We start from the raw sequence: 22,903 nt of genomic DNA, 5'->3' as shown, positions 1-22,903 counted from the left end.
TTTAAAAAATGGTAATTTTTAATATTAATAAAATTTGGAGAGATTTCACAGAACAGGGCCATGACTTCTTGGGAAAGAGGGAAGCAGTGTTCCTCCACCATCAGGTCCGCGTTTTTCTCTGGCCACTAGCACCGGGGACCTCCAAGCAGCTTGCCTGGCAATGTCAAGGCTACAGTCAGCCAACAGCAAGCTTCACATTTAGATTCCCTCTCTGCTCTCTGGAGACTTTTGAGGTACACCCCCTGAAAACTGGGAGAACAGTACTTAGTAACAGAATAGGCATTTAAAAGATCTGAAAGATGTAATGTTTTCTCTCCTTTCTTAGAAATAGTCGTATTTTTCTGAAGCAGTGGTTTTCACCTTTGAGTGTGAGTCAGTAGCCTCCCCCCAGAGGGCTTGTTAACACGCAGATGGTTGGCCCCCACCCCCAGAGTTTCTAATTCAGCAGATCTGGGGTGAGGCCTGAGAGTTTGCATTTTGAACAGGCTCCCTGGAGACACGAATTCTGTTGCTCTGGGGACCATACTGAGAACCCCTGTTCTAAAGTTATATCTGGATTAGATGATCTGCCAAGAAAAATATGACCCATGTTTGTTTATGCCTCTGATCTTTGAGGCCTCCTTGAGCAGATAGGAATATTGTAAAGGCAGTTACTTCCAGCTAGCCACATTATCCATCTGTCTGGGAAATGGGGGCATGCCAAAGGCCAGATGGGTTTTATTTCATATCAGAGTAATGCATCATGATTTCTCACCTCAGATTCTTAAAACAACTCAATAGGGGCTGGAATAAAGACTGACAAGCTGCCCCTTAGCCTGCAATACTGAACATACAATTATGCGTTCTCCTATCAACTGTCTTCTAAATCTTATTATTATTAAGATAATATTCCACTAGTTATAAAAATGGCATTTAATTTTAAAAAGGAACTTGTGGATTTCAAATCATAAATAGATTTGTATTTTTTCTTTCTTTCTCTGTAATTGGATAAAAACCCAAAAGGGGACAAGAAACCTTTGGAGGTAGATCCCTGCTCTGCCAGCCACGCTGGTAGAATGGTACTTCCACCTGCAGTCACTCCCAGGTCCCTGGTATTGTGCTGGGGGCTGTTAATTACCTACTGACTTGACCCCAGGAACCAGTAGAAAGGGAAGGCTTGGCTAGGAGGTTAAGCCCTTGCTAAAAAACGTAAAGGCTTACAACTTCAAAGAGTCCCTTGGTCATATGTCTCACTCTTCTATGAAATACAAGATGTCTAATCTACAAGGAGAGAGGCATGAAGAGGGCAGAACGAACATATTTTCCCCTTCGATCCTGTCCTCTTTTTCTTCTGGTATTTTGGTAGGCTGGCTCAAAAGACAAACTCTAAAGCTCTCCTAATAAAACCATGATCCCTCAGACATTGTGTTTCCAGAGGGACATAAAATAAGCAAGAGATAAATGTGAATTAGCAGGCAGGACACCTATCCAGACCTAAGGAAGAGATTACAAGCTGAAGCAGTTCAAGATATCTGCATCAACACTGAAGAAGTGCTTGGCCTTTTATCTGCAGTATTGTGAGTTGTATTTTCAATTTCTCTCATTCAAAATGTTTCCTAATTTCCCTTGTTAATTCTTCTTTTACCTATTTATTATTTAGAAACATTTTAATCTAATTTCCATGCATTTATTAATTCCTCAAATTTCTTTCTGTTACTGATCTCTAATTTCATTGCATTGTGGTTGGAGAGCATACGTTGTATGGTTACAATCTTTATAAAATTCATTGAGACTTGTTTTATGGTCTACCATGGTCTATCTTGGAGAGTGCTCCATGTGCACTTGAGAAGAAGGTGTATTCTGCTGTTTTTGTGGGAAATGTTCCAAAGGTGTCTGTTATATCTGGTTGGTCTACTTCTCAACCTTCTCTTTCTTTGTGTTGCTCAAACTTCTCTTTCTTTGCTGATTTTGTCTGGTTGTTCTATTCATTATTGAACATGGAGTATTGAAATCTCCAACTATTCTTCTCCTCCTCCCCTTCCTCCTTCTTCTCTCCCCCCTCCTCCTCCTCCTTTTTTTAAGTAGGCTTCACTTAAGCCAGCAGAGCCAAACACAGGGCTTGAACTCACCACCCTGAGATCAAGACCTGAACTGAGATCATGAGTTGGATGCTCAACTGAATGGGCCATCCAGGTGCCCTTCCAACTATTATTCTTGAGTTGTCCATTTTCCCCTTCAATTCTGTCCTCTTTTTGTTCATGTATTTTGGGGCTGTGTTAAGTGTGTCTTTGCTTATAATTGTTATATCTTCTTGACAGATTGACCCTTTTCTCATCATAAAATGTCTTTGTCTCTAGTAACGATTTTTTGGTCTTAAAGTCTATTTTGTCTCAAATTTGCGTAGTCACCTTAGCTGTCTTTTGGTTATTCTTTGCATGGCAAGACCTTTTCCATTCTTCTACTTTCAACCTATTTGTGTCTTTAAATTTAAATGAAACTGTTGTAGGGGTGCCTGGGTGGCTCAGTCAGGTTAAGTGTCTGACTTTGGCTCAGGTCCTGATCTCACACTTCATGAGTCTGAGCCTCACATTGAGCTCTGTGTTGACAGCTCAGAGCCTAGAACCTGCATTGGATTCTGTGTCTTCCTCTCTCTCTGCCCTTCCCCTGCTCACACACTCTCTCTCTCTCTCAAAAATAAATAAACATTAAAAAAATAAAATAAATGAAACTCTTGTAGACAGCTTAGAGTTGGATCATGTCTTATCTATTCTGTCAGTCTTTGGATTTTAGAGAGTTTAGTCCATTTACATTTAATGGAATCATTGATCATGTAGAAAACAAATTATGTTTTATATCTATTTTGTTCCTCAATTCCTCCATCATTGCCTTATTTTGTATTAAATATATTTTTCTAGTGTACCATTTTAATTCCTTTGTCATTTCCTTTACTATATATATTTTTAGTTATTTTCTTAGTGGTTTCCCTGAGGATTAACATCTCAATATATAACAATCTAGTTTGGATGAATACCAACTTAATTTCATTATTCTACAAAAACTTTGCCCTTGTATATCTTCATTTCTCTCACCTTTTAAATTATGATATAAATTACATTTTTTTAAAGTAGCCTCCATGCCCAGCACAGAGCCCAACATGGGGCTTGAACTCATGACCCTGAGCTCAAGACCTGAGCTGAGATCAAGAGTTGGACCCTTAATTGATGGAGCCACTGAGGTACCCCACAAATTATATCTCTATGCATTATGTGGGCATACAATGTGCAACATAGATTTATAATTATAAATAAATGCATAAAATGCTTTATGTAGATTTATAATTATAAATAAATGCATAAAATGCTTTATGTAGTTGCCTTTTAAATCAGAAGACCAAAATGAGTTACAAACAAAAAATACATTTTTCCACTTTTCATATTTACCTTTGAATATCCAAAGTACCTTTGAAAGTACCTTTACAGATGCTCTTTATTTCTTCAGGTGGGTTTGAATTACTAACTAGTGTCCTTTCATTTTAGTCTGAAAGATTCCCTTTAGTATTTCTTATAGGGCAAGACTGCTAGAAACAAATCTCAGTTTTTGCTCATCTGGCAATGTCTTAATTTCTCCTTCATTTTTGAAGAGTAGTTTTGCCAGATACAGAATTATTGATTGACAGGTTTTTTTTCTTTTAGGACATTAAATATATTATCCTACTGCCTTCTGTACCCTATAGTTGTTTTTTTCTAATTTTTAAAATGTTTATTTATTCTTGAGAAAGAGACAGAGAGCGTGAGTAGGGCAGGGGCAGAGAGACAGACAGAGAGAGAGAGGGAGGGAGGGAGAGAGAGATTGAGGGGAAGACATAGAATCCAAAGCGGGCTCCAGGCTCCAGCTGTCAGCACAGAGCCTGACGTGAGGCTCGAACTCATGAATTGCGAGATCATGACCTGAGCCAAAGTCAGGCACTTAACCAACTGAGCTACCCAGGTGTCCCATGTTCCCTATAGTTTCTGATGAGAAATCAGTTGTTAATCTTTTGAGATCCCTTTTGTGTGAGAGTCCCCTCTCTGCTTTCAAAATTATCTTTGTCTTTTGACCACTTAATTATGTGTCTAGGTGTGAATCTCTTTGACTTTATCCTCCTTGGAGCTCACTGAACTTCTTGGATGTGTAGATTGTTTCCCATCAAATTTTAGCCATCATTTTTTCAAATATTCTTTCTGCCCCTTTCTTTTTCCTCTTTTCTGGGATTCCTGTTGTTCATGTGTGATATGCTTGATGGTGTTCTGTAGGTCTCTAAGGCTCTGGTCATTGCTCTTTATTTTCCTTTCTGTTACTAAAATGGATAATCTTGATTGATCTATTTTTGTGCTCGTTGATTCTTTCTTCTGCCTGCTCAAATCTGTTGTGGAGCCCCTCTAGTGAATTTTTCATTTCAGTTAGTCTCTCAAGTTCAGAATTTCTATTTGATTTCCTTTTATAACTTCTATCTCTTTATTAATAGCTTATATTGGGTGAGACATTGGTCTCATTCTTTCCTTTAGCTCTTTGAACCCATGTATGGGGAAAACCTACACAGTTTTCCTGAATAGGGAAAAATCCAGTTCTCCTTCTAGTGTTGCTAGAATTTTACTTTTCACACCACTGCAACACTCACTACACCTCTGTCACTAGATTTCTCATACCATGATTTCCCACACCCACCAATTCTCTGTAATACCAGCTGCATGTCTTTCAATAACTCATTCCTGACACGATCCACCTGGAGGTTATGTCAGATCCCGCAGATTGCGGGCTCAGTCCCACAAAACTGCTTCCACCACACCACAGATACCAATGGGAATTAGCAGGCCCCCAGGTTACCCACAACTTCTGCTCAATTTGGCTACGAATTAGAGGTTCCCATTACCCCCTCCTCAGGTTCAATTAACTCACTAGAGTGGTTTAGAGAACTCAAAGAAATAATTCCTCACATTTATCAATTTATTAAAGGATACAGATGAACAGCCAGATGAATAAATATATAGGGTGAGAACTGTGAGGGTCCCAAGCATGCAGGAACTTCTTTTCCCACAGAGTTGGGGTGCATTTGCCAACCTGGAAGCTCTCCAAACCCCCTACTTTTGGGATTTTATGGAGGCCTCTTCATATAAACATGATCAATGATTAACTCCTCTTCTAGCCCCTCTCCCCTCTCTGGAGGATGAGAGGTAGAGCTGAAAATTCCAAATTTTTAATCATCCAGGAGCCATCCAGAGCCCACTCAGAGTCACCTCTATAGAACCAACGATGCTCCTGGTGCTCTTACCACTTAGGAAATTATAAAGGTTTCAAGGGCCCTGTGCCAGAAACTGGGGGCAGATGCAAACACTTTGGCAGTTTCTTGAGGAATGTGCTAAGGTCTTATAGGACTACTGTTTGAACTGGAGTGGGGGACTTTGAGTGCCATTCTTACCAGGGAAAAACAAAGAGAGGAATCCAGTCACTGTTTGACAAGACATAAATTAACATCAAACAGGAGGAAACATACACAATTAACCATATCCAAGTTCTGAAGTGCCTATAGAGGCTTGCTAGTTTAAGAGGGTGAATATACACAATGCATGAATTGATCAGTCATATAAATCAGGTAATGATTACTGCAATTGCTTATTGCAAATTATTTTTATAAGGGACTACAATGAAGAGCTACCTAGGAAGGGTTAAATGTGAGCTTATTGTTGTCAGGATCTGAGGTAAGAGAGCATAAAGGCTGAATTTTAGGATTCCCCTGGAGACTGGAGATCAACCAGGATATGAGTTTCAAAGATTGCAACATTTCAGAACTATTGCAAAAGGAAGACAAAATTTTACATATAGTCCTCTTAAAAATTGTTTTTCTGACTAAAAGAAATAAATGATCAGTATAGAAATTCAGATAACACCCAAAAGCATTCAGAAGAAAATTAAAAATATTACTACACACCACAAAGAGATAACCAGAGTTACTACTTTGGGAGTATATTCTTCCAGTCATTTTTTTGATGCTGGGACACCCAAACATAAATATCTTTTTACAAATTTGAGATCATATTGATCCTATGGTGGCTTGCTTTTTTTTACAAGTTTCCAATGAACATTTTTTTTTTTTTTTACCAGAAGGGATGTCAATGTTCATACTGTTTCCCCTATGTTTTTCAGGTCTTAAATTTTTAATTATTTTTTGAATAAATAATGCATGCCTATGGTACAAAATTCACAAAGGAGAAAAGGATGTCTTTTCCTGTCCTCGGTAACATTCTTTCTTTACAAAAGGCAAGCAGTGTTCCCAGCTTCTTTATTAGCCCTATATTTATAAACAATTTTTATTCTCTCCTGCAAATGACAGCATTCCATTTCGTTGTCCTGCACTTCACTGTTCTCTCTCAACATCTTGGAATCTTAGAACCTTCTATCAGCCCACCAAGAGCTGCCTCATTAGTTTCATAGTACACAGTACTCTGCTGCACGGGATTTCCATAATTTTGCCTGGCATTTAGATTGCTTCCAATCTTTGAGTATTAACAACAAGGTTGCAATAAATATCTTTATTCTTATGTGTATATTCTTAGGTGACAGAATATGCAGATTTCTAATTTTTCTAAGTAGTTCTAATTGTCTAGGATGGAGATAGTCATTGACTCCTCCCACAGGGATGCTCAAGAGTGCCCGTTTCCTCATATACTTGACATCACTGTGTGTTATTATATTTTTCATGTTTCTGATCTGATATATATTCAATCAGAGAAAGAGAGAGACAGAGACAGAGAGGTCATTTTTAAGGTACTGGCTTACATCATTGTAGAAATTAGCAAGCCCAAAATATTTAGGATTGGCCAGCAAGGCAGAGACCCAGAGAAGAGCCAATATTGTAGTTCAAGCCTGATGGCCATATGCTGGCAGAATCTCCTCCTGCTTGGGGGAGGTTAGTCTCTTTGTTCTGTTAAGATCTTCAGCTGATTGGATGGCAACCCACCTATGTTAGGGAGAGCAACTGATTTTACTCAAAGTCTACAGATTTAAATATTAATCTCACCCAAAAAGACTCTCACAAAAACATCCAGAATAACCAAATATCTGGACACCAAGACCCAGCCAAGTTAACACATAAAATTAACCATCACACCCAGGGAAAAAGATGAGCTGCTTAATTTCACACAGCCAGGCAGATGGAAATTCCGGTTTAGATGCAGAACCAAAGGATCTCTTTATTTAAGCCCAATTCACACCTGTAGTTTTAATATTAACACTACATGTGCCACTCCAAAGGGTGCAGTTTGAGCAAAGAAATGCTTTTCATCTCTATTAAACATTTAGAAATCTGAGATGATGCTTATCAACTTCACCCCATCCCTTTCTGGTCCTGGGTCAACCCGTAAACCCATTTGGAGAAGAGGGAGAAGCAGGCCCAAGAACTGCTACTGATATGAAGGCCTACTGTGTGGTCAGAGGACTTCTGGGAAAAATTACAGCAGCAGAGGAGGGCAGGAGAGTGCTGGAGTGCCATTTGAGGCAGAATTTACACATTTTCGAGCCATTTTGTTGTTACTTAGGTTTTTTGTTTTGGGTTTTTGTTTTGTTTTGGTTTGGTTTTTTTTTTTTTGGTGAGGGGCGAGTCTTGTGAAACAACCACAGCTTATATCCTTCTGTTTTTATCTTCTCTGCCTGGAAATAAAAGCAGGTGTTTCACACACGTGAAAGGATCTTCTTGTTTTTCCAGAACAGGCACGTAGACCCAAAGCCAAGGAGAAAACACACCAAGTACTGCATGATCTTTGTTGAGAGAGTTGCCAACCAAACCCAGCCATTTGTTCCAGTCCTGGCCTCAGGGTTTACTAGGAGGTGTTGGGTCAGTGTGGCTTTTGAGCAGAGGGGCACCGAGGTCTCTACTAACGAGAGTGCTCCAAGGGAAAGTCTGTGTCAAAGCCTGCATCAAGTTCTAAAGACTGGAATGGAATTCAATGCCTTTTAAAAATTAATCAATCCATTAGTCAATCAATCAATCTAGTGAGCAAGGAAAGGACAGAGAGAGAGGGAGAACCCCAACGCGGGGCAAACTGGATTTCACAAACTGGAAATCATGACCTGAACCGAAATCAGATGCTCCACTGACCGAGCCACCCAGGCGCCCTCAATGCTCTTTCTCATAGTCTGCCTATCTGGTAGGAAAATATAGCACAATGATAATTTTTTAAAAAATATTAAAAAGACTCCTGATTGGACTCTAGGCCTTTCTTGTGGCTTCATGTGACAACGTGATTACAATTTCTGAAGTCTGTCTGCTGAGACACAAGGCGAGGTAGGAGAGAAAGTGGGAAAGGTTTTCAGAGTTTGACTCCTCCTCTCTCTCTCCGGGTCACTCCCTCCTCCGGAGTCTGGGGGAGGACTTTTGAAGCACGTTTGCGCTTTAAATTAAAAAATAAACAGGACAGTGATTTAAATATTGAAATGAGATGGAAGTTGCATTATTTAGGGACCTACTCCTTGGTATGAAAGGAGGGGGTCTGATTACAATAGATGGGGGCAGTTAGAAAAACACCGCTTCGGGTTTTTATCCCATGGAGTTTAGGATCCCAGATAAACCATTTACCTGCAAAATAATCCCAGCAGCTGAGAGATGCGTAAGGCTCTGACGGATGACCTTGTGATCTTCCAGATGCTGCAAATCCTTGATCTCCCTGATGGATGTTAGAGCAGGCAGTGCCTGGTTCTTGGCAGCAGCGTTGTCATTATACATTAGTAATATATCTTTATTTTTAAGAACTTCTATCAGTCAATGACAGCCACACTCATGCTGTTTAGAGCAGGAGCATGGGGCCAGGCTGCAGGCATTGTTACCTTCATGGAATGAGGAGTACAGATCTTCCGTAAACTGTGATGCTGTTACGTTCCCATAAACCATCATCATAGGTCAAAAATGCATTTAATGCATCGACCCTTCTGAACATCGCAACTTAGCCTAGCCTCCCTTTAATGAACAGAACACTTACATTAGCCTACAGTTGGGCAAAATCATCTGGTATTTTTGGATTTTAAAACTTTTTTCACTCTTGGTCAATGGTTGCCAAGGGCTGGAGGTGGGTGGTAGACTGGACTATAGAGGGACAGGAGGTAATTTTGGGGTGGGGGGAGGTTGTGCGAAGGTTCTATATTATGGTATTGATTGTGGTAGTGGTCACAGGACTATGCATTCGCCAGAATTCACAGAACCAAATATAGTTGAATCTTACTGTGTACATCATACTTCAGTTTAAAAGGAATCTCACAATTATTTCTCAATTTTAACTTGTAATAGCATAATTATAGTTAGATAGAACCCACATAAACAAAAACTCTTAATAATTTTTTTTAAGCTCAAAGTTTAAGCATGCCAAAGGGGTTCCAAGACCAAAACCTTTTTGAGAACCACTGAGCTAACGCATTGATTTCTATACCAAAGTAGGTGCGAGCACTTGTTCTGGAGTTAGGAAAAGTTATTAAAAGGCAGGAAGTATTCTCTCTGGTTCTAATGCCGAGAAGCTGTGCTGTCCACTGTGGTGGCGACTGACCATGAGCAGCTATGGAGTACATGCAAAGCAGCCAGGTCAAAATAAGATATACTTAGTACAAAAAAAAAAAAAAAAAACAGAACACAAATGATCTCAATAATGTTTACAAAGAAATGACAATATTTGGGGCATATCGGGTTGAGTAAAAGCTATTGCTAAAATTAATTTCAGGGGCGGGTGGGGAAAATATTATTTTTTAAAACTTTCATGTGGCTGATAATTTAAAACGTGTCTTTGGCTATATTTCAACCATACAGCGCTATTCTGCAGGCACTCAGACTTCCCTGCCAATCTATTTCCACCATTACTAACACTGTAAGGATCGTGAGTTTCCTGGTACATAAAGTGTGGGTCCTGTTATGGTTGGTGTGAAGGCTGAAAGTGAGTAATGCATGTGACGTACTCACCAATGCACGCAAGTGAAGGATATTTTGGTGGCTGTTATCAAAGGCCTAGGTTTCTCAACTGATGCAGAGACGGGCCACAGGGTTACGAAGGCCCTTCCGCTGCAACCTATTTCCACTCTGACGACAATAATGCCTGAAGGTGGCCGAGGCCTGATCCCTGCTTTCGGGCTAGTCTGCCCTCTTCATAAGGAAAAAATTTAAATGACCCCAGGAGCTGGAAGTGGCACATCTGTATTTAAAACGAACGGAGCCCGGGGAAAACTTGAAAAGCCAAGCGGGCCGCAAGGCCTCCCTTGGTAACCGACGCCGGCGCGCGTTGCTAAGGGGGAAAAGGCAAAACAAGGATGTAGTCCGTCGGCTCTTTTTCTCCGGCGGCGGCTGCTTCCGGTCCTCCGGGGGGCGGGTCGCGGCCCTACTTCCCCGGAGAAGCTGGGACTGTGGCCGCGGGTTCCGCCGCCTCGGAAGCCTTCGGAGCCCTCGGTCCACCGCGGTGGTAGCGGCGGGGGCGGCGGCGACGGCGGCAGGTCTCCCGCGAGGCCGTGATGCTGAGCTCCCGGGCCCAGGCGGCGATGACCGCGGCCGACAGGGCCATCCAGCGCTTCCTGCGGACCGGGGCGGCCGTCAGGTGAGCCTTGGGGGGCGGGGCGGCTGGAGAGGCTGGGGCCAGGGTCCCCAGCCTGGGCCTGTGGCGGCCGTTTCAAGGCCCTGGCAGCGTCCCCAGGGCCGGAGCGAGCATTCTGGAGGTTTCCGCGTCGGACTTGGTAGGAGACCCAGGCCCCCGAGGCGGGACGGGGATTGGGCCTCCAGGGCCTCCGGTCGTTCGGCAACGCCAGTTCTGTCAGCCCTCCCCAGCTCTGCCAGCGCCCCCAAATCCTCTCGGTGCCCTGCCCCCACCCCCCGTCCCCGCCCGCCGGTGCCGCCTCCAATCCTGGCCTTGTCCCCAGAACTTCCAGACAACCCTCGGGCTCGTCAAAGCCCCGAATTCTGTCAGTGTCCCTCTCAGTGCTTCGCAGGCCTTCCAAGACTCCGTAATCCTTTCAGGACACCCCCCAGTCCTTCTGGGCTCCCCAGTCATGTCAGTTCCAGACCTCCCCACGCTCCCCAATCCTGCCTCCGTGCTCGCAGCCCTGCAAAGCTCGCCGGGGCTTCCCCCATGTTGTCAGTACCCCCATTCCTGTCCTCCCCCACCTCCCCACCCCCTAGTTAAGCCAGGGATCCCTTATTCACAATCTCATTAGTGAATCTCTGTCTTGCGAGAGTCCCTGGACTGATCAGCCCTCCTTAACCTGTAAAGGGTTCTCTTCGTGTTATGGTCTCCCAGCCCTGCTAGGAACCCCAGTCGTATGGGTCCCCCCAGTCCTGGTCAGGGTCCCTGTTTCCCTTCTCTTAGTCATCCTCCCACACGCTCCAGGCTTGAGAGCTGGGCGCCGTGCCCCGGTTCCTGACCCTAAGGGACTGAGACCTGTTGCTCATCTCCCTTCGTCTGGAACTGGAGCAGGTTTAGATTATTCCGGGGCTGGGAGCCCTCAGCGGCCGGCCTGTCCGGCGCCCCCGTTCCCTAGGCCTCGAGTGGGCTTTGCCTGCAGCTAACCTCACAGTAGAGCTGGGGGAGAAGACAGGCCTTCTTGCTCCCAGACCCCACTTCTGGCCCTTGTGTTGTCATTTTGCAGAGGAACGGGGTTTCCGGAGCCATCCTTGGCCACTGGGGTTTTGTCCATACCCTGCCGAGGACCTGGGCAAGCCCCCTCTCCCATCCCTTGGACACCCTACCCTCAGGTTCCCTCACTAGGGCTGTGGTTTCCGGCACAGACCGGCAGCCCAACAGGCAGGGGCTTGGAGCCTCGCTGCCTCTCTCACTTCGACCAGGTTGGCTGCGTCTCATCGTTTCCTCACCCATGAACATGGAGAGGATCATAGAAGCCAATAGAAGCTACCTCTGTGGGATTGTTCTGGAATGAGATAAAATTATCACAGTCCCTGGCCTAGAGTATGCACCCCTAAATGTTAGTGTTCGGTTAGGGACACCTGGGGGGCTCAGTAGGTTAAGCGTCCGACTTCAGCCCAGGGCATGATCTCACCGTTCTTGGGTTCGAGACCCACGTCGGGTTCTGTGCTGACAGCTCAGAGCCTGGGGCCTGTTTCAGATGTTATGTCTCCCTCTCTCTCTCTGCCCCTCCCTTGCTCACACTCTGTCCTCTCACAAAAATAAATAAACATTAAAAAAAATTTTAAGCAGTTATAAAGTGCTTTGAATTTCACTGATGGTTCTTTTTAACCTTTCCAGGCACTTTTGTTAACACACCTGTTGTGTGGAAGTCAGCATGGCAGTGCACTAAGAAATTCAAGAATAACTTTCGCGGGGCACCTGGGTGGCTCAGTCAGTTGAGCATCTGGCTTTGGCTCAGGTCATGATCTCGCAGTTCGTGGGTTTGAGCCCCGCACCGGGCTCTGTGCTGACAGCTAGCTCAGAGCCTAGAGCCTACTTCGGATTCTGTGTCTCCCTCTCTCTCTGACTCTCCCCTGCTCATGCTATCTCTCTCTGTCTCTCAAAAATAAATAAAAAACAGAAAATAAAAAATAACTTTTGCAAATGAAATTGAGAGTCTAATAGTAATTGTAGCAGCTAACATTTACTAAGCCATCTATTTTTTTTTAATGTTTCCTTATTTATTTTGAGAGAGAGAGAGAGAGAGAGAGAGAGAGAGAGGGAAAGAGAGCGCATGAACACGGGAGGGGCAGAAAGAGAGAGAATCACAAGCAGGCTCCATGGAGCCTGATGCGGGGCTCGATCTCACAGCCGCAAGATCATGACCTGAGCTGCTATCAAGAGTCGGATGCTTAACCAGCTGAGCCACCCGGGGTTCCCCAAACCCTTACTTTGCATCCTGTGCACTAGCGCTTGTTTGATTCTGAGAACTCCATGAGCTAGGTCTCATGCTTGTGCCCATTGTGACAGACCTGAGGCTGAGAAAGTGGGATGACGCCCTAAGGAATAGAAGAGCCAGAACTGAACCAGATTAATGCAGCTCCCCTTCCTTACCCAAGTGCTGTGCATCTTCTACGGACTCTGTCTTGGGAGAACAAAGATTTATTTGGAATTCCATTATCAGTTATATATCGTATTAGCTATGACCTTAGGAAGATGTTGGTTGTTGTAGACAGAGTCACTCATGCCACTAGTGACTCTTCATTGAGTTAGTGTTGACTGAGCTGAGCTCAAAACAATATTCACGTGAGCCAAATATTGGCATAAGAATATATTACACGCAGACCCATATATATACATATCTATAGCACATATATACCAACATATATTGTGTGTATGTATATACATACACAAACACACATAGTTTGTCTTATTTGGTGGAAATACATAACTTTGCATAAAAACTGTTTTAAATTGCTGACATGTCATTTGTAGTAAAATAACCTCAGTGTTTAAATCAAGCCTCAAATTAAGAAATTTTTAAATTGGTAAATGTTTAGGAGATCGGTTATCCTATGTATAGTATGCCCCTTCCCTATTTAATATTTCTATGTGTTTTCTCCAGTATCCAGTCATTCAGTAAATATTATTAGGAACCTGTTGGTTGCCAGGCATGATCTAGAGACTTGGGATATGTCAGTGAGTAAAACAGACAAAGCTCTCTGTCCACGGGGACTTGCATTCCACTGGGGGAGACAGACAATAGCCCTAGTTAATGAGTGAATGTTGTGTTAGAAGGCGGTAAAAAGGAAAGCAGAACTGGGTAAAAGGAACTAGGAGTATAAGTTCTAATTGTTGGTTAGAAGTGAAAGGGAGCCGGGTGCTTGGGTGGCTCCGTTGGTTAAATGTCCTACTTTGGCTCTTGAATTTAAGCCCCACGTCATGATCTCACAGCTCCATGTGAGCCCTGCATCAGGCTCTGTTCTGACAGCTCAGAGCCTGGAGCCTATTTCTGTGTCTCCCTCTCTCTGCCCCTCTCCTGCTTGTGCTCTGTCTCTCTCAAAAATAAATAAACATTAAACAAGGGGAAAAAAAAAAGAAATTAAGAGGAGGTGAGAGAGAGCCATGCAGTGATCTGTGGAGAGAGCATTCTAGGCAGAGGAAGGAGCAGTGCAAAGGCCCTGAGGTGGCCAGTGTGACAGCAGCATGGGAGACAGAGTAAGGGGAGCACCTTGGCTTCCCCCCTGGGGGAGATGGGGCTTCTGTGCCTTGACTTTGGTTTTAAATCTTTATGTCTTTTTTTTTTTTAGCAGTTAAGTGGAATTTATTTTGAGTGAAGGTGAACATCTTTTTATATCGTTAATAGCCATTTTCATATCTTTTTTGTGAACTCTAGTTTTTCAATTTTTCAGTGGGATTGTTTTGATTGGGGGTTTAACTCAGTTTTTTTCAAAGTTCTTCATATATTAGGAATATTAGAACTCTGTGTTATGTTGCAAATATTTTCTCCCAACTTGTCATTTGTCTTTGCTTATGGTTCTTGCCATTCAGAAGTTCTTAAAATATTTATGTGGGAATGTGTCAGTCTTTTCCTTTAGTACATCTGGATTTTGAGTCATAGTTTGAAACAGTCTTTTCCCTGAATCTATGTTTTATATATATATATTTTTTGCTTTCTAAGTTTCTTTCTTTCTTTTTTTAAATAATAGTTTATTGTCAAATTGGCCTGATGTCTTAACACGCTCCTAACTGTATTATTACTTCAACTTGAAAGTTAGGTGTTTGGTGGGTCATTCAGTTAATTTGGTGAAATGTTATTTCTGTGTGCCTGTGCCTGTGTTTATTGTGCTTCATGAGGAAGGAAGACAGTAAACCTATTTTCTCTTTTAGATACAAAGTCATGAAGAATTGGGGGGTCATAGGGGGAATTGCTGCTGCTCTTGCCGCCGGAATCTATGTGATTTGGGGTCCCATTACAGAAAGAAAGAAGCGTCGAAAAGGTGAGAATGAGGTCATTGCATCCTAGTCTGTGGACTTGACCCCAGCCTTTACTGTCCCCAAACAGTACAAAACAGGGAGCGGTGTTTTGTTTTGTTTTGTTTTTTGGGTTTTTTTTTTTTTTTTTTTTTGGTGTTGTTCTCTTGTATCTTCAATTTCTGAATAGGACTTTCTTTGAAACAGAAGTTCATTTTTAATGACTCATTATTTTAGATCCTGTAGTGAAAAGATTTCTGTTTCACCCCCTCTAAAGTCTTGAGTTTGACATGTGCTCTGTGAAGGAGAAGTTCACGTGGCTGTTCCCCTTAACACGGCCCCCATGTTGTTCACCATGTGATGTGTTCGTGGGTTCACTGACTGGCTGCTAGTCATGGGTACCGTGTCAAGTTTGTGTCTTTAATACAAAATTCTCTTTCCTTATTTAAAAAAAAATACCCCATTGGAGCGCCTGAGTGGCTCAGTCGGTTAAGCCTCTGACTTCGGCTCATGTCATGATCTCACGGTTCGTGGGTTTGAGCCCTGTGTCGGACTCTGTGCTGACAGCTCAGAGCCTGGAGCCTGCTTCCAGTTCCGTGTCTCCTTCTCTCTCTGCCCCTCCCCCTTTCATGCTCTGTCTCTCTTTGTATCAAAAATAAATAAAAACATTTAAAAAAATTTAAAAAATATCCCGTTTTGAAAATGCTACCCTCATTGTGTTGATTAAAAGTCAACAAACAAAAAGGGATAGATGTAGCAAAATGTTGATCATTGTGAAATCTGGGGGTGTTCTGACTAGAGTTCGTGGTATATTCTCTCTTCTTTTGTGCATGGTTGCGAACTTTCATTAAAAAAAATAAAATCTTTAAAAAAAGTGTCAGCAGAAGAGGGAAGTATGTCTGGTTTTGTTGATCTCTCTGTGGAAAGACCATCACAGTTGCTATGGTGGTGTCTTCCCAGCTGATTCTAAGAACAAAATCATTGTCTTGGAGAGCAAACAAAAGGACAGTTGTTTCCTTCTGTTCTGAGAAACGCTGCTTTCTTATCAAAGGAGAGAGAAAGGGGAGAAAGAGAGAGATGTTGTCACTAAGGGCTTCTGTACACTCCGTGTAACCCGAGCGGTGCCAGACACCGTGGTGGCCTGCAGACGTGACACGTGATGGGGGACCTCCTCCTGACGGAGCCGGACCAGGGCCAGGCCTCGGCAGGGAAGGAACGCCCGGCCCCCCGACGTCTGTGGCCAGGCACTTTAGAGACTGGGATTTTAAACTCCAGGCCATGGCGCAGAAAGTCTGGCTCCCACACGGGAGAGGAATAGAGAGAGCTGGTCCGACATGATGTGCTTTTCTCTTCTCGCCCCACTTGCAGGGCTGGTGCCCGGCCTGGTCAACCTGGGGAACACCTGCTTCATGAACTCGCTGCTGCAGGGCCTGTCCGCCTGCCCCGCGTTCATCAGGTGGCTGGAGGAGTTTACCACCCAGTACACCAGGGACCAGAAGGAGCCTCCGCCACACCAGCACTTATCCTTGACCCTGCTGCACCTCCTCAAAGGTAGCGCACTGGGAGCTGACAAGGGACGGAGTGCCTTCTGGAAGCAGCAGTCCAGATAACAGGCAAAGGGTTAAGAGCCTTTGTGTAAAAAAAGATCATACGGATCATGACGGCAAAAACGAAACAAAACAGGAGGGTCCCATAGATACAAACAGCTCTTTTTTTCAATTAAAGATATAACCATTTATTTTAATACTGTCAGTAATTAATAGCTTTTTTAGGGAAGAAGACAAATCCACCGCCACTGAAGCATTTTGATTGTAAGAAGTACTTTGGTTTGTTAAAGTTGAAAGAAAAGAAGTGTCTTAGCCTAAGAAGTAGGGTAATTCACGAAAGAAAGAGTACAGATTGTATTTAGGTAGACACATAGTGTCGCCAACAGTCACTCAAATATTCCACTTGGCCATCATCAGAGAACCGCACATGACATGCTGGTGGGGTTATCATAGGTTTGCTTGTCAGCAAAGACTGAAAAACGGATCCGCAGTTTTGATGGATGGCGCATTCCGATGGCGTGAGGTGGGGCGCACTTTCTGGAAAGCAGCTTGGAACCACACAGTGGTCACTTGCAGAGTGTCCAGTACCATTAGACCTACTAATTCTGTCGGCCATGATCCGCCCTAGCCTGGAACGGAGTTCTAAGAGCAAACCAGTTTAGGATGGCTGCACAGAGACCCCGATCTTGGGAAGTCACGAATATACAGCCTTGGTGAAGGTTTTAAGAACACACAAATCCAAGTTCATTTTTAAGCCACCTTTTTTAACTGTAGAACTAGTTTTTCCTCCCATAACATCTGTTAACATGCCAAGGACATGCCACAGAACACGATTTGGAAATGCTGTTACAGGCACGAAAATCTCCCTACACCTTGTTACAGAGGAGGGCAGGGGGTAGAGAATGGATGCCCAGCAGTAGAATGATTCAGCCATCAATGGACTATTACGTAGCCGTTATGAATCATCTTTATAAAGCTTTGTGTTGTAACGTTTTGTAATTTGGGAGAGGCATAGGCCATAGTACTAAGTTTAAAAGCAGTGTTCAAAATATGATGTAATTTGACTTCAGCAAAGCAGAAATTTCCACAGATGAAGGCTGGACAGGCCGTATTGGTCTTGTACAATTGATAGTTTGGGAACATTAAGGCAAAATGAAAACAACCATATTTCTAAAGCTTTCGACAGTAAGCACCTATTACTCTCACAATCAGGAAAAATTGGATTTAAAAACAGTCAGCTCACTGTTGCTGCACTGGGGTGTTGTCTCTGGTGAGCCCAGCCTGACCCAGAAAGTGAGTTCTGCTCTTCGGTATAACAGGCAATTTGAAAATAATCTTCTAGGGGTAGAAAATTAAATTGTTACATAAGGCCACAGCTCCCTTTATCACTGCCCCAATCCTGTTCTTCTCCTTTCTTCCCAGAGTAAAATATAACTGTATCCTTCTAGACTGTCTTCTGTGCATTTAAATGTTTCCAAGTACCCATGAAAATAATGTACTGTTTTATGTTTTTTTCATAACCAAATAATATAATACATACTGGAGGAATGTCCGTGTTCCTACATACAGCTTTACGTCCTTGACTTCTTTTCTCTTTTGTGAGTTTATTGGTCTATGTCTTCTGTGAATTGTCTGCTCATTTTCATTTCCCAGGGTTGTTTTTTTGTAATAAAAACATTTTTTTAATGCATTCATTTTGAGAGAGAGAGAGCGAGACCTGGGGAGGGACAGAGAGAGAGAATCCCAAGCAGGCTCTGCACTAGCAGTGTGGAGCCCGATGTGGGCCTTGAACCTGCCAACTTGAGATCATAACTTGAGACAAAATCAGGGGTTGGACACTTAATTGACTGAGCCACCCAGGTGCCCCTAATTGCTCGGATTTTAAAAATTATGGCAAGATACCCATAGCATGAAATGTACCACCTTAACCACGTTCAGCGCCCACTTGTGTGGCGCTGCGTGCATTCACGCTGCTGTGCAGCCACACCCATCTTCATCACCTGAACTTTCCCATCGTCTCATTAACCAGTGACTTCCCCTTTGCCTCTGTCCCCGCACCCTGGAAACCACTGTTCTGCTCCCCGTCTATAAGTTTGATCCTGCATCTCACAGAAGTAGAGTCATACAAAATTTGTCCCTGTGTTTGCTTGTCTCACTTAGCACCGTGGCCTTGAGGTGCATCCATGCTGTGGCAGGTGTCAGAATTCCCTCCCCTTTTCAGGCTAAATAGGAATAATGCTCCATCGTTTGTCCATACCACATGTTGTTTATCCTTTCATGAGTCAGGGGACATTTGGGTTGTTTGCACCTCTGGCTGTTGTGAATGATACTGCCTTGAACGTGGTGTACGGACGTCTACCCCAGGTCCCTGCCCTTCATTCCTCTGGTTGTGCGCCTGCACGTGGGATCGCTGGATCAAGTGGGAGTTTGGTTTCATTTTGGGGGGAAATCACTCTACCGCTTTCCATTGCAGCTGCAGCAGTGCGCATGCGCAGCCGCAGGTGTGCGGTGGGTGGGGGGGGGGTCCCAGCTCTCCGCGGCATCGCCAGCACCTGTTACTCTCTGTCTGCTTGCGAGTAGCCGTAATGGGTGCGAAGTGATTGCCTGCTGTGGTTTCGGTCTGCAGTTCCCTACTGATAAGTGATGTGGTGCATACATTTTCACGTGTTTCTGGCCATTTGGATAGTTTTTTTTGTTTGTTTGTTTTGTTTGTTTTTTTTAACTTTTTTATGTTTTTATTTATTTTTGAGAGAGAGAGAGAGAGAGAGAGAGAGAGAGAGACAGTATGAGTGAGGGAGGAACAGAGAGAGAGAGGGAGACACAGAATCTGAAGCAGGCTCCAGGCTCTGAGCTGTCCGCACAGAGCCCAACGTGGGTCTCGAACTCACAAGCTGTGAGATCATGACCTGAGCTGAAGTCACACGCTTAACTGACTGAGCCACTCAGGTGCCCCTGTTTGTTTGTTTTGTAAATGGCTACTCAAGTCCCTCGATCATTTTTGAATTGGGTTGTCTGTGTTTTTGTTGTCGTTGAGTTTTGGGAGCTTTTAATACATTCTGGATGTCAGTCTCTCATCAGTTATGTGATTTGCATGCCTCATTCACTTTCACAATTGTGCCCTGTCCAGAACTTCAGGATTGGCTTCCGGTGCCTTGTCGTGATAGGCAGGCCACAGGGAGTGGTCTTGTACCTGCCCCTAGTGCCCACGGGCCTGTTTGCCCGCAGTGGACCCTGAGAAAGTCAGGCTGCTGGGACGGGAACCGCAGGACTGGAAACTTAGTAGATCTTGCTAAATCACTGCACAGGGGTTTAAGCAAAATTAGGCTAAAGGAGACATGAACATTTTCCTTGAGCTGCCTGAGGGGCGTGGGAGGAAGAAGCAGGTGCGGTTGATGTCCTGGTGGGCACCCTGTATCCTGGAGGGTACAGGTGTGACACCAGGGTGTATCTGCACTGCTGCGATGAGCCTGGGGACTCAGCACTGGCTCCCGGGTGCTGTGTCTCCGCAGGCTACCCCCAAAGTCCCCACCACGTTCCGGCTTCTGAGTCAGAGCCTCAAGTATATCCAAAGGACTCTCTCCAGATCACCAACTGCAAATCAAAGAGGAGAAGCAGGCTGGCTTGGTTGATCTGGAGTTAGCTGAACGCAGGAGACCGCACGGAGGTGGCAGGCCCCTGTGTTTTCATCCCCTACACCCTGGCAGCCCTGGGCCCGCGAGGCTCAGGAACCTGCAGACTCTGGCCCGTGGGCCATCTGCCCCTCTGCCTGTTCTTGTAGATAAAGTTTTATTCAAACAGCCATGCCCACTCACTTTCAGTCTGGCTGCCTTAGTTGAGTGGTTGCCACAGAGCCTACAGCATCTGCTGTCAGGCCCTGTACAGAAAAAGCTTGTCATCCCTTATCTAGCTGTAATTATGGTATAAACTCATGGGCCTGTCTCACGCTCATTTTTGTTTGTTAGGCTCGGTCCTACGTGTGACTGAGAAGTGAACTACTCAGCAGACCCTTTCAGGCCGCCACATGGCACTTGTCCTGTGATAATCAGAGACTCCGGTGCAGACAGGTACAAGCGAAGGCCCCGTGGCCCCAGAGAGAATCCCGTGTGCCGGTGGGACTAGATGAAGGCTTAAGTGGCCTTCCGCCCTCAGCGTTGGGAGTTAAAATCATTTCATTCAGTAGGACTCACGCAACTACTCATATTGATGATGATAATTCAAATAGCCGAAATCAATTCCTTCATTTAAATGCTGCAGCCTCACGACAGATCCCATTCACTTGGCAAACACGCAGTGCCTAACAGCCCTCCGTGCATGGGTTGAGGCTACAAAGAGGACTCATGAAAGATCTACAGTTCAAGGTGGATTTTACAGTGAGATGCCCAGTTAGCTTTGTACGTTGCACGGGGCGGGCTTCGTGGATTGGTGTCAGGCTAGTGAATGTACTGATTGCGCTACCTTTTTGGTTTCCAGCTTTGTCCTGCCAAGAAGTTACCGACGATGAGGTCTTGGACGCAAGCTGCTTGTTGGATGTCTTGAGAATGTACCGATGGCAGATCTCCTCATTTGAAGAACAGGTGAGCACCCCGCTCTGGCCACGACCGCGCCGGGGCCTGAGCTCGCACGGCCAGCCAGAAACGAGCCTTGCTGCTAAGGCACGAGGAGTAAATGCCAGTGCTGGCCTTGTGCTTGTCTGTGTCCCGGAGGCAACGTTTCTGTGGCTTTCTAGCCTTGCCTTAGCATTCTGGGACCAGATCAAAGCTTTGTTCCCATTCTAACGATCAGAGGAGAAATACAGCGTTTTTTTGTGTGTTTGCTTTATGCCCAGGGGGTATAGAGGTCTGCAGGATAGGGCAGAAGCACGCCGTTGGCAAAGAGCGAACCTCCTTCTTGTTCTGGGGTGACTCCACACGTCATCATATAATGCTGGGGCCACCTGAGTCTTTGAGAGTGAGGTGGGTGGCTTTACCTTTGCGGCTTAGAGGTTCAGGTGAGACCCTTTTTGCACCGCACCCTCGTTTTAAAAAAAAAATCTGGTTTTCGAGGCTAGATGAATTGAAGTGGGCCCAGACCCTGAGCAGCTGTCCTGTGCGACCCCAGGGCCTTATTCCAGCCACTCGTACCCCGTTTCCCACAACTACAGGGTCACTGCCTGTTTTGGTCCTGACCACACCCCATCCCCTCAGGCTGCTATGGCCGCTGGGGAGTCTGAGACCAGGGCTGAGAGCCAGGGTGTAGGGACAGGTCGTTTTGCCTCCGGTGATGCGCTGGTACACCCTCCCTGGCCACCTTTCCAGGACGGGCTTGGGACCAGCTGTGCGTGGGCTTCTTATGCCACCACCGTCCAGACAGTGGACCCGAGAAACGGGAGACACCCTTTGGGTCCCCAGAGGGGAGGGACGGGGGTGAAATGCATTTACAAACGCTGAAACGTGAGGTGGGAAGGCTTCCCAGGCCCCCTTGTTTTCAAAGACTACCTGTTTCCCGTTCAGCGTGAAGCTGCGCACGTGTTACTTTGTAAACTGGGAGTTGATGGCTCTGTCTCTCACACTGCATCTCGATGAACCCCTTGCACGTTGAAATGTTTTTGCATTTAGAAAATTCCTCCTAATTCCTCCTCTGGTAATTGGCACGATTGAGCTGCATTTTCCTCTCTCTAACCCGAGAGAATGACTGCGATTTCGTCCCAAGGACATCAGATACCTTTCTAAGTCCTGCTTGTCTGTCAAGGGCCCTCTGAAAGTCCCAGTTGCTCCTTGGATGTGTATCTGGCAGCTCAGCCCGCAGCGGTCCCTGAGCCACGTGGCGCTGTCGTGTGCATGGGAAGGAGGCGCGCGTGGCTGCCTGCCAGCCCCTCGCTCTCTGGAGCCGCCAGAGCTCCTGGCACAGGGCCCGTCCACATCTCCATCGTTACTGACCTTGTGAGGCAGCGGCAGACCCGCACCGCAGACCACTTCTCAGGGTCGAGAGCCGGAGCTGTGGCGGATGTTTTGGGCCAGATGCTGGCCTCCTCTGAGTTCTCTGATTTAATCCTCACAACAACCCTGTCAGGGCTCCCTGTCATTGTCCCCATCCTGCAGATAAGAACACTGAGGTTCAGAAGAGCATGGTGACTTGCCCAAAGTCACACAGCTATTTGAGAGGCGGAGCCAGGATTTGAGCCCGACTGGTGCTAACGCGCACACTGGAGCCCCACCCTTGGCTGCCATACCGTCCTTGTCCTTTTCTGGAGGACGAGTCGCTCCATGGCTCGCTGAGACAGAGACAGACTAGGGGTGGGTCTGACTGCACCGTCTTGTGATTTTTCTCCCTGGTGACCCCCTGCTCCATCTTCGAGGGTTGGTCCAGACGCTTTGTCTGTGAGCCACCTTGGAAGAGCTGGGCCCCTTCAGGCTGTGGCACTGTCACTAGATAAACAGCCCGGCTGCCACATCCAGGGTTGCTTGGCCTTCAAGGGCCTTGCCTTATTTGGCTCTCTGTCTGCACCACTCTCTGTCACTCTCCGTC

At 45.2% G+C, this 22,903-nt stretch overlaps 1 protein-coding gene and 1 long non-coding RNA gene across 8 annotated transcripts in view; one reads left to right on the top strand and one right to left on the bottom strand.

Annotated features, from left to right (window-relative positions):
* Positions 1 to 175: 175 nt before the first annotated feature.
* LOC115278106 lies at positions 176 to 10,865 on the bottom strand. 2 transcript variants are annotated; one of them, XR_003902697.1, is made up of 3 exons: positions 9,953 to 10,865; positions 8,588 to 8,835; positions 176 to 249 (listed from the first exon to the last, which is right to left on the bottom strand). It is a non-coding gene; the product is annotated as an uncharacterized LOC115278106 (long non-coding RNA). The 2 variants fall into 2 exon arrangements; XR_003902696.1 differs by having other exon boundaries at positions 8,588 to 8,675.
* The window catches only part of USP30 (ubiquitin specific peptidase 30), a 27,720-nt gene continuing 15,179 nt past the window's right edge, over positions 10,363 to 22,903 (top strand). For 4 of the 6 annotated variants that reach the window (XM_029922529.1, XM_029922530.1, XM_029922533.1 and 1 more), the window contains exons 1-4: positions 10,363 to 10,577; positions 14,769 to 14,878; positions 16,221 to 16,403; positions 20,870 to 20,973. In XM_029922529.1, the coding sequence (XP_029778389.1) occupies positions 10,495 to 10,577; positions 14,769 to 14,878; positions 16,221 to 16,403; positions 20,870 to 20,973 (480 nt within the window). In that variant the 5' untranslated portion in view covers positions 10,363 to 10,494. Of the gene's footprint in view, positions 10,578 to 10,598; positions 10,714 to 14,768; positions 14,879 to 16,220; positions 16,404 to 20,869; positions 20,974 to 22,903 lie in introns of those variants that run through there. The other 2 variants (XM_029922531.1, XM_029922532.1) reach the window with 2 other exon arrangements.

The sequence above is a fragment of the Suricata suricatta genome, chromosome 14 (assembly GCF_006229205.1).
Source record: "Suricata suricatta isolate VVHF042 chromosome 14, meerkat_22Aug2017_6uvM2_HiC, whole genome shotgun sequence".
Lineage (NCBI taxonomy): Eukaryota > Metazoa > Chordata > Mammalia > Carnivora > Herpestidae > Suricata > Suricata suricatta.
Note: the sequence above shows the minus strand (reverse complement) of the source record. Positions and strands in the feature narration are given on the sequence as shown.